Raw genomic sequence first — 14733 nt, forward strand, 5'->3', positions numbered from 1 at the left:
CGAATTCTTCAAATGGTTGTTAACGATTTCTTGTTCAGCCTTATCAATATTTTCGAGGACGCTGTTCGGGGCGTTGCTCCCATTGCGGTCATTACTGTTAAGGCCCTTTTTGGTGAAAATATTACCATGGGCAGTTAATTTCCCCCCAGGGTGATATGCACCCATAATGGTATTAACATTACTCATGGCTCTCTTCGACTCGGTTCCGTAGTAGTTTAAGTCATCTTTGTGTAGAAGATCGGCATTTTTTTCAAATCTCCCTCTACCGCTTCCACTTGCATGGGCCCTCGTATGTCGGTGGCCCCACATGTTCGCGCTGATTCTATTAGAATGTTCCGCATCGTAAAAACTTCTCCTCCTGTATGTTGTTGTTGGCTCATTGTCCATTCCTATACCTAAATCCTGCGCACTGCTGAGGGCACTATTCCTGTGGTTATTTTCGGTCAAGCTATTGTCTTCTTCCTCTCGTTCGTATTGTGCTGTTTTTCTGGTTTGTACCGTATGCCCAGATGTTCTCGCCACCCCCGTCTCCCTCTTCAAATAGGCTCCTTTCACTGGGTCTCTGAGCAGAAGTTGCTCCCCCTGGTGATAACGTGTCGCGTTGCTAAGGCTGCTTCTCCTTCGATGGTTGCTGATGCTCCTCGCGCTGCGTTCGCCCAAGCGCTCACCACGGTCATCATTAATGCCGCTAACATGGTCAACCCCGATATGGGTACCGTGTCCTTCCTCTTCGCCAAGGAAGTTTAGGCTTCCCCGTCTGCTTGCCCCGCTGGGGCCATTCACATTTTCTACGCTGTTGCAGTAGGTGCTATTCGTCGCCTCCTTTCGGTACTGATACAGGTTGCTCTTCCCATTAGGACCGACAACACACAGGCCCTTTTCAGCTCCATACCCTGCGGCATTCCCTCCACGGACGACGCCCACATGGTTGTCATCCTCGTTTGGCCCCAATGCATCCACCAGGTCGTGCTCATCAGTCCTGTTCCCAAACACTTGGCTGTTCTTTCTACTCGAGTAGGTATTTTTACCCAAAACATTTCTCCCTCTATTATCCTCATGCTCATTTTGCTTCACGTTGTAATAATCTTCCCTTTCAATCAACCCCGAGATGTTGTAATTATCAGCGTCCCCATTATGGTGTGGAGCTGTCTCTACAGGAAGTAAAGCTTCCGCCCTCGGATATTTTTCATCGCAATAGGAACGTAAATAGGGAATCTTGTTTTGGTAACTCCTAATCCCTGCGTTAATTTCATTCATTAGTTGCAAGTTGATACTGATGAAGTTTTCCTTGTTGTTTAAATGGAAAGAATTTTCATTACTGATGAGTCCCTTGTTGGAGTACTCATAATACAGTTGTTCTGCCATCTCCAAAATGTAATCTTTGTTGTGGCTTTCGTTTATGGTGATTTGTTCGTCAATTTGTTTCAACTTGGAGAGAGCTAAGATGATATCATTTGTGTCTATGTCTTTGTATACATCGTCGTTAAAATTTTTAATTTGGCTTCCCAAGAGAGCCATTATGCTATAGTTGTTCTTCCTGTTGCTCAGTTCGTTAAAGTCGATGCTTTCATTTTGCAGCTTGTGCTTGTCTACCAGTGCAGACAGCACGCTGTTGATTTTGTACTTTTCAAATATCTCTCCATGGTAGTAGTTCAGCTCGAGCATCTTCATTGTTATTTTTTTGGTTGCTTCTCTTTTGCCTTCCCAGGGGAAGCGCATCTGTCTGCGGTTAACGCGTTCGTGAGTGCACGCGGGTTGGTATGCATACGTAGGAACATGCGTACTTGCGTGAATAGCACAGCATAGCATGCACTTTGCCAAGCAGCCGCGCACACACAACGGAGAATTCTCCACTCACGCGAGGTGCCCCCCGTCCTTTTGTGTGTACAAACTAATCTGGGAATTTCCCCCGGGAAATGCAGCGATCACAAAAAAAAAAATTTAAAAAACAATAAATAAAATATAGTAAAATTACAAATGGGAGGAAGTCTGCTCATGCAACTGCATATCGTACGTCCGCACGGGAGAAGATATTTAAGGGCAACGAATCTCCAGCGAGGAGATCATTCGATGCACAATAAAGCGAGTTTTTTTTCGCATGGGAACAAACAATTGGGAAGGATGACAAAAAAAAAAAAAAAAAAAAAAAAAAAAAAAAAAAAAATACTCGTTAAAAATGCACGCACATACGTATGCTCTTATGGCAATTCCACACTATGGGTGACAATTCTGTTTTCAGCCACGATTTTTACACTTACATGGGGGATAATTATATGTGTGTTCTTTTTCCATTTGGGCAGTGCAAAGGAATGAACAGCACATTGCGTATTCTATGCGGCGTAGGGAGAAAAACCTTTTTTTTTTTTTTTTTTTTACCTTCTGCGGCATTAAACAACCTTGGCAATTATCTCCCCATTGCGTAATGATGCAGAAAAAAATGCGCACTTGTTTGAAAGTTACTATCAAAGGACACACACACTATGCTCAGGTATCCGCGCGCAATGCCAGTTCCCAGAGCAGATTTGCATTTGTGAAATGACGCCAACATACAACATATCAAAAGAGGGAACCCTCCTCCATTGTGGCCGAGCTCCAATTATGATAGTAAAAGAAAGAAAAAAAGAGGCTATTTTGTTATTTACACATTTTTTACAACTTGTGTGAAAAAAAAAAAAAGTTATATTTTACTTAAAAAGGTAAAATATGAATAAAGGGTGTAATAAAAAAAAAATATATGAACATGGACAGGTAAAAAAAAAAAAAAATTACTGTAAAAATAGCTGTAAATATATGGCTGCAAAAATATGGTTCAAAAAAAAAAAAAAAATCAGCTAAAATTAAAACAAAAACGAGCATACATAAAGAGTCTACTAGTGTAACTGAATTAGAAGTAAAAACATTAAGATCGGCTGCTAATTTTAATTACTATTTTCCCTGCTTCTTTCGTTCGCCATGCAAAGGTTTGGAAAAACTACAGCGACGGCAAACTCGCACGTGGATGTTGCACACCGCTGCAAACACATACAACTGTGTGCACTGGTCTAACCCCACCCATCACACACACAAACTAACGCGACGCTAAATCTTGCTCAGCTCGTACTGCTCGTACTCGTCTGTGGCTGAAAAATAAGTGCTGGCGAGCTGAACATACCTGGGTGCATTTCTCTTTTTCATGAAGAAGTTGTTGTATAACTTTCTCTTGTTTTTGTAGGCTTTGTATGTAAAGAGGAGAACTAAAAAAACTGCATACAATAAAATGGCTACTACCAGAGCCTTTTTCCCATTTTCTCGGTGTGCTTGACTTAGTAACAGACTTTCTTCATTCAAGTTGATCATAAGCAATGTTACTGAGAGAAACGTAACACTCGCTGCGTCAATCAAAATTAGTACATTAAGGATGAGGTTCATTTTAGCTTTCTGGTGGGGTGATAAGGCGATAAAACGTTAAGGCGATAAAGAGATAAAGTGGTAAGGCCGTTAAGCTGTTAAGCTCATAAGCCGGCGAAGAGCTTCTCGATTTGCTCGTTAAAAACCGCAGAACGTATAGGCATATCAATGTCGTAGAAGGGGTTCTTCAAAATGATGTCGCTATACAATTCGTGAACCCTTTTTAAATAAGTGTTCGCTTCGATGTTGAGGTCATCTTTGTGCACAATAAAAATTTTAATTCCAGTCAACGTGTCGTAGCACTGGATTTTGAAACCATCTCCCTCGATTGTCTCAATACCCTTCTTCTCTAGTGACTTGAAAATGTTTCGCTTAGATTCATTTAGAGGGGACGCATGCACATTGATCTTCTCAGATATGGTCGAAATGCCGTGCAGCATAGAAGCCAGTCTTATCTCTTCATTACTGTTTAGCTTTATTTCGTCGCTGAAGTGCTGCAGGGGACGGGGGCAAAAAAAAAAAGAGCAAGATGGAAGAGGCATAATCGCGGATGACCACCCAACAAAGTCCAGTTTAAATGGGGGCTCATATGCAGGCTTCACACTTTCAACGACTCAAGCGCGTACCTTTTCATAAACTAACGTACCATGCTGGTTATTGACATAGAGCGAATACATTGTACAGTTGCTAAATCGAGTTGCTCTAACTTGTTGCTGTGTAATCTTGGGAAGCAAAGAAAAAAAAAAGAAAGAAAAAAAAAAAAAAAAATACACTGGTTGTTCCACCTGTGGGGTGCGGCTTTGCCCACTGCCCTTTGTCCTGCGTGTAAAAAGCGGCGTGCGCGCAATTTCCCGCTGTTCAGGCGTAGCCTCCTCTTGTCCGACTGACTAACTGTGACGTCCGTTTCTCTGCTCGCGTCTATGCCTTCCCTCTTATCCCCATATGCAGGTTACAGGGGTGCCTATTAGCAAACATGAAGGAACTGCACGGAGGCGTGTGGCTGGACGTCCGTTTTTTATATACCCTGAAGTGGCGATTTATTTCCACCGAGTGGAGCGGCACTTTCGTTGGGGGGGAAAAAAAAATATAATAAAATGCGATGCGGTGGGGAAAAATGCAATAACACGTGGAAATACAATAATAAAATGAAATCAGTGCTACAAACAAAAAGGGGGGGAATGGAATCAAAATGAAGTGACAGGGCCCGACGCCTGGGCGTACGACTTTCCTTTTCACAGAAAAATGTGCTTTCAGCAAATTGAAGAAAAAAAAAAAAAAACAAAAAAAAAAAAAAAAAAAAAAAGGAAAAAAAAAAAAAAAAAAATTCCCTTTATTTGTAAGAAGTGTATACATTTACATACATCATATGAATTGAATGCGTGCGCCAAAGGGGGGAAATGCGCATCGCTTCGGAGCGGCGATAGCTGGTGCGGTGCTGCGCAAGGGGGGAAACGTGGAAGGGTGAGGGATGTGAGATATTGCAAACACTCTGCATTTTGAAAATGGCGCGGGAAAAATGCGGCTTCCCCTTAGCCGAAGCGAATGTACGGGGGGGGTGATAAAATGCGGGACACTTTTCCATCTAAATCGTTCCTTCGTATTTGCGTGCGTGCATTTTTTAATAGCTCCTCTTCCACTGTGGGATATACATTTTTGCGGGGCGTGCTTTCTCAAATGAACTGCCACGTGATCGCGCCGACAGAAACAGGTGTATGCGCATCCGCGGCGCGGCCGCGACGCCCCTTTTCTTCGAGAGTTTCCGCGGTCATGTGGTTATAGCACTATACATGTATGCACGCGCTGCAAACGAATATGTATATGTATATGTATATATATATGTATATATTTATATATGTGTTTTCTTTTTTTCTTTTTTTTTTTTGTTGCTTTGGTAACTCTTCTTGCTTGTTTTGTTTTTTTTTTTTTATAGCTCAGTCCCCTATTCTGCCTTGTTCCCCACAACGCATCACCTTTGCGACAGAACGCATGGTAAGCGAATGCAAGCGGAATTAGGCACATACAACAGTACATTGTGAAAGGAGCTACCGCCATACATACATAGGAGCCCATTTCTCGTCCACGTGGATGAATGCCCACTTACAAAAACAGCCCTACGAAAGGCAGCACGCCGTTGGCTCGCCATTTTACGAACTCGAAACGACAAGTTTGTTTAAAACATACTTGCTAACGAAGGAATTCGCCGTGAATATATTTTTTTTTTTTTTTTTTTTTCCCCTTTTTACATAACCGTAAAAAGGAGAGTCATATTATAATATAGTCGTTCGAAAATTAACCAACCATGGATGTGAAAAATATTATGGAGGAGGTTCAGGCCATTAAGGTCTATCCTCATATGATGTTCAACGCTTCCAAGCTCAGTAAGTTTATAAAGGAGTAGAAAGTGAGATAGGAAAAGACCTCGGGCTGGGTGTGTCCCCGTGGTTATAGCGGGGTGGTCACTCCACCTGAAGAGGGATAATGAGATATAGCTGACCCCGTTTGGCAGTACCTTCCAAGAGGAGGACCGACCCTAACCTCCCCGCCCCCGCAGCGTACAAATTGGTACATGTTTTTATGCCCTATTTTTTAACGCAGAAATTTTGAGCGATTATGTGGACGTGGCCTTTGGAAATAATGAGCACTTTGACAACGAAGTGATGCTGACGCTGCTGAGGCTGTTCTGTTTGTACCCACACTGCTTCGACAAAACTGTAATAAAAAAAATCCTCGTGTGTGTCCTGTACAATATAAACGAGATCGATATGAATATCTACCTGAGTCTCATTAACCCTAACCTGTATGACGACCAAATAAAAAGTATCGTTTATTTGTACGACTTGATTAAAGAATGTCATTTTATTAAAATGTGGAATTGCATTAAAAACAACCAATGGATGGACAACCGCACCTGTGACTACTCCTTCTTAGCAACTCACGAAATTTTTATCATAAACATTAGGAAGTATATAATAAATTGTATTACTTTAAGTTTTGAAAATATTTCTCTTGAAAATATGGCGGCTTATTTGAATTTTCAAGATATGAATGAACTGGAAAATTTTTTAATGGAAAACAAGTGGACCGTTAAGAAGGCTGTGCATAAGGACGAAGAGGTGAAAGTATGTTCTAATGGCAACATTGAAACCATGCAACAGACCAAAAAAAGCATCAATACCTACTTTAACGAGGACAATATATCGTCTTATATTAACAAACTCAACAATTGAGGAGGAAGTGTGTGGAATGGGATGGGGAAAAACGCGGCTGAAATCTCCATCCCTTTCTTCTCCTCAATAATATACCCCTGTTTGACTTGTTGCATGTGCAAGTTTATCCCCATTCGACTTTTTTTTTTTTTTTTTTTTTTTTTTTTTTTAACTTTTTCACCTTTTTCGATTTTTTTAAATGTACAATAACTTTTATTTTTTAATGGCCATTTTTTTTTTTTTTTTTTTTTTTTTTTTTTCCAATATTGGAAGTTGGAGTTATGCCATTTCGAGCCGGAAAGTTTGTGCCTTAACCTTCGTATGGTACCCTTCAATCTTGTTAACGTTGTAAGGTCCCCTGCGCGACGCTGCATACCCGTTTGAATACTTCAGCACGACAACACCTCATTCAGTTGACCATGGCGTATGATGTAGCGTGTTTGCTTTGGTAGAGCAGCCGCTACGCAAGACAATACAAAGTCGTCTATATAATATTTTTTTTTGCCCACCCGTGCTTCTCTTACAACGTGAAAAAAAAAAAAAAAAATCGTGTGGGATGGTATATATTCTGTTTTCACTGAGAGGTAGACTGATCAGGTGCCTCTTTGCGGTGTGAATGCATGTAGGCTTGTGTATACATGTACATCCTGGCATATGCCAACCCCTCCCCCTGCGTATACACGTGGATGCGCATTTGACCCGATATTATGTTCTTCAGCGGGGTGCATTCGGCCTACTGCTACTGTTACTGCGGCGGCTGTCGCTACTACTGCGCCTTGATCCTACCTTTTCCTTTTTTAAAAAAAAATGCTGCTCCGCTGGTCGCTCCCCATTTGACGCCACGATTTAAAATTTGGCATCGGCTTCTCCCCAGTAGAATTTTTTTTTTTTTCTTTTCGAAGAGTTCTTTATGCCGGCGCGTTGATCGAGTGTGTAATTTTGGCCTCGCCCATTTGTTCGCGTTGTTTCTGCTGCGCAATTTTTTTTTCCTTTTATTTTTCCCCCTTTGTCAGGCAGCCCAAACGTTTTTCTACATTCGTTTCAAGTCACACGTTGCTGCTGACCGCTACACGTTGCTGCTGACCGCTACACGTCACTGTTGACCGCTACACGTCACTGTTGACCGCTACACGTCACTGTTGACCGCTACACGTCACTGTTGACCACCAGCACTACCAACGAGCATTCACATTCGTATCTGTACCAGTGTATCATCTCGTGGTCGCCTATTTTGCCTCACTTTTGCAAGTTCACCGCATAAGGAACAGACAAAGGTCGGAACAGTTATACATATACAAACAACCTCGAGTTATGCACACCTCACCTGTTCCATCCGACTGCGGATCCTTTTGTACGTTGTAAACAATTTGACTCAAGGACCGACGCGGTGTATCCCCACACCCGTTAAGCAAAAGCAACCGTATGTGCTCCACGAAATGTGACATGTCCAAGGTGGGTAATATTATACAAGCACTTTGAAGAGAGAACAAAAAAAAAAAAAAAAAAAAAAAAAAAAAGCCACAGCTCTCGTCCCATTGTGAGTTTATCAAATGAACGGCGAGGAGGAAACGCATCCAACTAAACGGTTGGAAGAAAGTAACCAAGAGGAGGGGTACCACCATCATCCGATGCGAAGACCCAATGAAACCCATTTTAGCACATCTGACAGAGGGGGCCCTCCAAGAGTGCCCTGTGAAAGTACCACAGCACCCCTCCGGACATATTACCACCAGGAAAATGACCAAGTGTACTTGGGCCAACATAATTTGCTTCCTAAATGGGGCAATTATCACCAGGACTCTTTTGCAAATGAACAGTCGTGGGATAAGCACACCATTGAAGAGACCCAAAATGAGCATCTCATGGGGGGACGCATATCGAGTAATAATGGCATAGGAGAATTACCGTATGGAGATGCGCAAAATGGAGCCATTTTTAACAACTTTGTGAAGGTCCCTTTGAACGTGGACCAAGTCGGAATGAACAGAGTACTTCCGCATGGTGCGAGCAGCATGCACATGAGTACTTGGATGTATCACCCTAGTCAGAGTAACCAACATGTGGTTCGGGCGGACCATCACACATATGCAGGCATGGGTGCTGCGTCTGTGGCTTCTTCCTCCGGTGCTAACTCATCTGGAGGCTTCCCCACGGCGTATGACCCGAGAGCGGTTGCTAGTGCACACTCGTCCGTGGGCTTCCACCAGGGAGTGGCTTCCCAACAAGCGTATGCCGTGCAGCAAAGGTATGCCACCCACAAAGGGTACAACCCCCCTGGTGCTGACAACCAAAACGGTGCTCGAGATAGCTACTGTGCAGTGCTAGGGAATAATCCCTATGCAGCGGAACCGTTCACAAATTATAATGACCGACGTAGAGGCAGCTTTGGCCAGTACGGAGATAACAGTGCGGGGGAGTACCCCATGCGGGAGGGAGTGAACAGGCAGAGGTACCAAGCCAGTGGAAGTGGTGTGCTGGGCCCTAGTGGGGAATTGCATTATAGGACCCGCGTTGATGAAAGTGATGCCCCTTATGCGGCGAGTATGTACCAGGGGGGCGAACGCGAGTGGGCGGAGGATGTATTGCAGAGGAGGGGTGGCAACTCCAAAGGAGGAAATCGCTTCGTTGGTAATCGTTCCGTTGGTAATCGTTCCGTTGGTAACCGCTCCGGTCATAATCGCCCCGTTGGCAATCGCGCCTCTGTTGCTCGATACGCTGCTAACCGCTCCACTGCTAACCACGCCCAGAAGGCCCGCCCAGCAGGACACATGGAGGGGAAGACACCCCCAGAAGTGGCCCACCAAGGGAGGATCAAAACGAAAAGAGAAGAGAACAAAATCCTGCTGACGGAGGACAGGCAAAAGAGCGCCCAAAGGAATATACAAAAGCTTTCCATATATAACTCGAGAAATGAAATTTTAAAAATGATAGAACAGCATGATATCACATTCATTCAAGGTGAAACAGGTTCTGGCAAATCAACATGTGTACCCAAGTTCCTTCTGGAAGAAAAACTGAAAGAAGGAAAAGAAAAAATAAACATAATTGTAACTGAACCCAGAAGAATCGCTTGCATTTCCTTATCTAGGATACTTTCAGAGCTCATAAACGAAAAGCTAGGTAACACAGTAGGTTACAGAATTGCAGGGGAGGCAGTGTATGACAGCGAAAAAACTTTAGTCACATATATAACCGTTGGATTCCTTTTTAAGCTGTTTCTTCATCACAGAAACATGTATAAAAAATTTACACACGTTATAATTGATGAGATACACGACCGGAGTATCCTCCTAGATATCGTTTTGCTTTTCATTAAGGTATATTTGCACAGTAAGAGGAAGGATGAGGAGATATTCAAACTTATTATAATGTCTGCAACCATGCAAAGCAATATGTTCCATTCGTACTTTGAGCATGAAAGCATCTCCGTGGGGTCCATTTTCATAGGCACCAAAATTTATAACATTGATACGTTTTACATTGAGGATATTATGCGCTATGCGCGAGGAGAGGACATCGACTCGGACGAAGACTATACCAGTGACGCGGCTTGCGGCGGACGTAGCGCACCGTGCAGCGATGAAGTTTGCCCCGAGTCAGGGGCAGACCTGCCGCTAAGCTATTCCCACCCCGCTAAATACGAAAAGGTAATAGAATTCATCCTGCGCCAAAAGAACCGCACGAAGTTGCACCTGTCCAGGGGCGCAGAAGCTCTGCTACAAAGAATAAAAAACGAATACGACAAAAGTATAAATCTGTTCAATTCAAAAAACGAAAGAAGCGACCGACACGACCGAAACGAGTCGCACAAAGACGACATAGATGTGGAACAAATAATACCAGCGAACGTCTTTTCGAATATCTCGGAGCTGTGTCTGGAGCTAGTGCACAACTTGTGCCTTCTCGGAGACAGCGTCCTCATTTTCCTATCAGGAATGCAAGACATAACAGACATGTACCACCAGCTCTGTATCATCATCAATAACAACCCAAACAAACACCAAGTTAGATTCCACATACATATACTCCACAGCTGCCTCTACGACAACACGATTCATAAGTTACACGAGAGTTACAAGGATAGCATTAACATTTTTCTCTCCTCCAATATCGCAGAGAGTTCAATTACCATCCCCAATGTTAGATTAGTCATTGACTTTTGCATACAAAAGAATATTGAATACAATGCTGACAGGAAAGCCCACATCCTAGTGAAGAAATGGGTTAATAAATCTTCCATGGAGCAGAGAAAGGGCAGATGTGGGAGAACATGTCATGGTATATGCATTCGCATGATTAGCAAAAATTTTTTGAATCTCCTAAGAGATCACAAGGTTAGCGAGGTTTACACACATAGTCTACACTTGCTGTATCTTTACATTTTAAAGAGCATGCCCGTGTTGAGTCAGCTAATAAGGGGAAGCAACAAAGCAGGTCTCCAGGATACTCCACCTGATGGGTCGGCTACACGAGTTGATACAGTACCCCCCCAAAACAAACTAAGTATGTACGACGTGCTCAGCATGATCATTGAGAAGCCCCCCAGGGAAAAGATAAGGAGTACGAGACACGAGCTAGAAAAAATGAAAGCGATTATTAAGATCAAGGATAAGCTAGTTATTTCTATTATAGGGCAAATTATGATTCGTTTTAACATGAGTATAAATCTTTGCAGATTACTTCTCTTCGGGGTTGTAATGAATGTAACATTTGACACGATCATTGTCACAGCCATCATCAACACGAATGACATATTTCCATCCTTTAATCTGTTCACCTCGAAGAGTATATACTCTTATGGGGTATCCCTAGAAACGTCCCTCAAGCAGAAGCAGTACTTTGATGGGAAAACGTATTCAGAACCTATCATGCTTAGAAACGTCTTTATCGAATGGCTATGTGTATTTTCACTCTACGTGCAAGATTTAAAAAATGAAAAAAAATTTGAAAAATCTCATTTGAAGAGTTACTATGTTACCACCTGCACATTAATGAACAAGAGAAACCACATCAATGCGAAGAAGCTTCTCTGTGTGGTAAGTAGCGTTAACAATTTGTGCAAACGATTGTTAAAAATACTCAACAGGGGTAGCAATGCGTATAGATCGGCAGTGTACCTTTTGAATCTTCTCAGGGGGGAAGTTACTACCACAAGTTTAAGCACCCCATCACAACATAACGGAGAGGCGGATGACACTTGTGATGAACCCGTGTATGAAACTGTAAATTCGACGAACGTCTTCCGCATCGTCACCAGATATTCATGTTATGACCCTTCCAACGAAAACCTTTATTTGAAGTTCCTCTTTTCTCTTGCCTTCACCCCCTTGTTTATTCATGGGTCTCCACATTTACCCATACAAAACGACAGTGAAAAAAAGGCCAAGGGAAAGAAGCTACTCACCCTACTAAACTATATGACGCAACAGAAATTAAATGTAAAAAATTGCATATACTTTAGGGGACCCTATTACCACGATCTTAGTGTGTTAAGGAAGGCCCTCTTCATCATGTGTCCCTACTTATCCTTTGACTTGCTAAGAAATAAGAACTTTTATATCATTCATTTTTCCGACAAGGGGGGTGTGAACAAGTACTTGAATGAATCGCTTCCCCACGACCAAGTCTTCTCCCCCCCTGTTGTCACATATGGAGACGAGACGCAGTGCGGCCAGACCAGCGGTACAGATAATTATGGCGTGCTAATTGGACCTGAACTTAGAACAGTTCTTACAAACACGATGGACGAAAAAGTGTATGAAGGAATTATGCAACAAATAAAAAGGGAGTTACTTCACATGTACGGAAATGACACAGAGAAAAATATTTTTATTAACTTTCATGAAAATATTATTAGAGTTGTTCAGCCTGTTCAGGCAATAGTACCCGTGCATATAAACCAGAAGGACGAAATTAACAACGCTTCCCTATGTACTAACATCATTAACATGTTTTCAAGTGGTCGTACTTGCTTTAGCATTCCCTTGTGGAAGAAGGGCCCCTCTGCCCATGGAGGTTCTTATCATCGAACCGGTGCCTCTCGAGTCAGTACCTATTTTAACCACAACTACGAGATGAACAAACCCAAACATCTCTTCCTCGTCAAGTGGACCCTCCTCAACACCGATAATTACAAAATCAGCAAACGGGAAAAGGCGGAAAGGGAGCTGCGCCGCGCAGAGCGGGAGGCGCAAAAGAGGGCGCAACATACGGAACAAATAACAAACAAAACGAAAGGCCATGGTGTTGGTTACACCAATTTCCATGCCAATCAGTACAAGGAGGAAGATGATGATGAGGAGGAGGAAGCTCCTCTCGAGTGCGCCGACCAAGATGGTGTCAACGTGGAAGAGCAAATGGAAGAAGCCGCTTTAAGCAACCCCAACTTGAGCTCCGATTGTTCCGACCTCAGCAACAAGAGTAAAAAAAAAAAAATGAAATGTAATTTGAGTTTCAGGTCCGTCCTTGGCTTCCTCTCCCTATGTCCATTTGATTATGATGCACAAAAAAGAATATACAAAAGGCAGACGCAAAACATTTTTGCAGTGTGCTCAAGCATCGATTATAGCTGCACCAATGAAACATACACGTGGGTCAATTACGCCACTGTTATTCCAAATAAATATTTTCTCAGTTTTTTTCTGTCTTCTCTTCCCTACCATGATAATGTTATTCTAAACACCAGAACTAATTTAAGAGGGGTTGACATTTTGTCGGTAAAAATATTCGACTCGAAAGAGATAACCATTATTGATGTGAAGAAGAAGAGGTCCAAGGGGGGGGAGGATGTGACGACTGCTGAGGGGGACATTGGTGGAGTCACATCGGACGGGACGAACCGAGGTGCTTCCCCAAGCGCATTATCTATTAACAAGTACGACTTGCTACGCATTAATTACTTGCGGTACTGCTTGTCCTCCTTTTTGTTTTTTCTCACATGTGTGTATAACAACTGGGATGAGGACGAGTACCGCATGGAGGCCAGCCCAACAGGTCAAACGAGCACCGAGTGCGTAGCTCAGCCACGCTCGGAAGAGCCAAAACAGGCGCAGGGGAAGCGGCACACTAGCAGCACCGGTGATGATGATCGTGGTGGTGATGGTGATGACCGTGATGGCCTTGCTGATGGAGAAAGCGCGCACCCAGACGTGACAGACGAGGCAAACGAGCCGGACGAGTACTTCAGCGAAGACGACGCAGTGAGCGACGTGGAGGAAAACCGAGTGCTCAGGGAAAGTACCTACATCAGCAAAGTCATACGTAACCTAATTGAAGAAAATAATCGCGAGGACATAAACTACGACATGTACGAAATGGGACGCGATGAAGATGGTGATAGTCGCGATAGCTGTGGTGAGAGCGATGACGACGCCCTGCCCAGCCGACGGGGAAGGCGAGCACATTTCAACCAAAGTTTACTCCATGCAAGTGAAGACTTACTAATCTTGAACGAAGCATGGAATAAAGGCAAAGGGGCACATCTCCTAAAGACGTATGACCACCTTTTCAATTACGTGAGCTCACCAAATGACCCATCATTAGTGAACAGTGCACCTCGGGAGAAATCTCAAACGTGCCTATCGTTAGTTAAGAAATGCCACTTAAACAATAACATCTCACTTCAGATTTTACAATCTGTGAATGCATATGCGAAGGACTGCACGTCTGAAGAGTTCTTATTTTTTAATCCCATTAATTTGGGGCCAATAGAAGATTTGAATTACCGCCTCCGGTGTATGTACTACGAGGAGTGCTCTTCGGAGGGGGGAGGTCTCAGCGGTGTGCAACGGATGTAGGTGGTATACTACACACAGGCGCGTTGGAGAGAGCTAGTCGTGCAAGCAGCCAGTAGCTTTTCAAACAATTGCCCCATTAAAGGGGAGCAACTTTCTCTCTCCCTCTCCACACACAGTGCATTATGTGATACGAAGTTAATTGCGTGTGCGTGTGCCTGCATTCGTGTTGTGTCCTGTTACCCGTTTTGTTTACCCGCCCATACACTTGCACCTGCGCAAGCGTTGCTTTTGCTGTTGAGCACATACCCATTCCGATTTGCTCCTTGCGTGCTGTGGCACATGACCAAATCAATTGCATCATTTCAAGGTGCATTCAAAAAAAAAAAAAAAAAAAAAAAAAAAAA

At 43.2% G+C, this 14733-nt stretch overlaps 5 protein-coding genes across 5 annotated transcripts in view; 2 read left to right on the forward strand and 3 right to left on the reverse strand.

The window, feature by feature from the left end:
• AK88_00648 (uncharacterized protein) overlaps positions 1-1671 on the reverse strand; it is a gene marked incomplete at both ends in the record, with an annotated part of 1947 nt that extends 276 nt beyond the window's left edge. The window contains one exon of the mRNA XM_012478294.1: positions 25-1671. Within this exon, the coding sequence (XP_012333717.1) occupies positions 25-1671 (1647 nt within the window). The remainder of the gene's footprint in view (positions 1-24) is intronic.
• A 1407-nt stretch (positions 1672-3078) lies between these two features.
• AK88_00649 (uncharacterized protein) lies at positions 3079-3408 on the reverse strand (the record flags this gene model as incomplete). The annotated part of the gene is made up of 1 exon (XM_012478295.1): positions 3079-3408. One exon carries the CDS (start codon positions 3406-3408, stop codon positions 3079-3081), a length of 330 nt encoding a protein of 109 aa, XP_012333718.1.
• Positions 3409-3491: 83 nt separating this feature from the next.
• AK88_00650 (uncharacterized protein) lies at positions 3492-4064 on the reverse strand (the record flags this gene model as incomplete). The annotated part of the gene is made up of 2 exons (XM_012478296.1): positions 3492-3881; positions 4014-4064. The coding sequence occupies 2 exons, from the start codon at positions 4062-4064 to the stop codon at positions 3492-3494; spliced, it is 441 nt and encodes a 146-aa protein (XP_012333719.1).
• A 1622-nt stretch (positions 4065-5686) lies between these two features.
• Positions 5687-6614, forward strand: AK88_00651 (uncharacterized protein; the record flags this gene model as incomplete). The annotated part of the gene is made up of 2 exons (XM_012478297.1): positions 5687-5781; positions 5939-6614. 2 exons carry the CDS (start codon positions 5687-5689, stop codon positions 6612-6614), a joined length of 771 nt encoding a protein of 256 aa, XP_012333720.1.
• A 1529-nt stretch (positions 6615-8143) lies between these two features.
• On the forward strand, positions 8144-14389 carry AK88_00652 (uncharacterized protein; the record flags this gene model as incomplete). Its single annotated transcript, XM_012478298.1, has 1 exon — positions 8144-14389. The coding sequence occupies one exon, from the start codon at positions 8144-8146 to the stop codon at positions 14387-14389; it is 6246 nt and encodes a 2081-aa protein (XP_012333721.1).
• Between the last annotated feature and the right edge of the window lie 344 nt (positions 14390-14733).

Source organism: Plasmodium fragile (genome assembly GCF_000956335.1).
Source record: "Plasmodium fragile strain nilgiri unplaced genomic scaffold supercont1.5, whole genome shotgun sequence".
NCBI classification, from domain to species: Eukaryota; Apicomplexa; class Aconoidasida; order Haemosporida; family Plasmodiidae; genus Plasmodium; species Plasmodium fragile.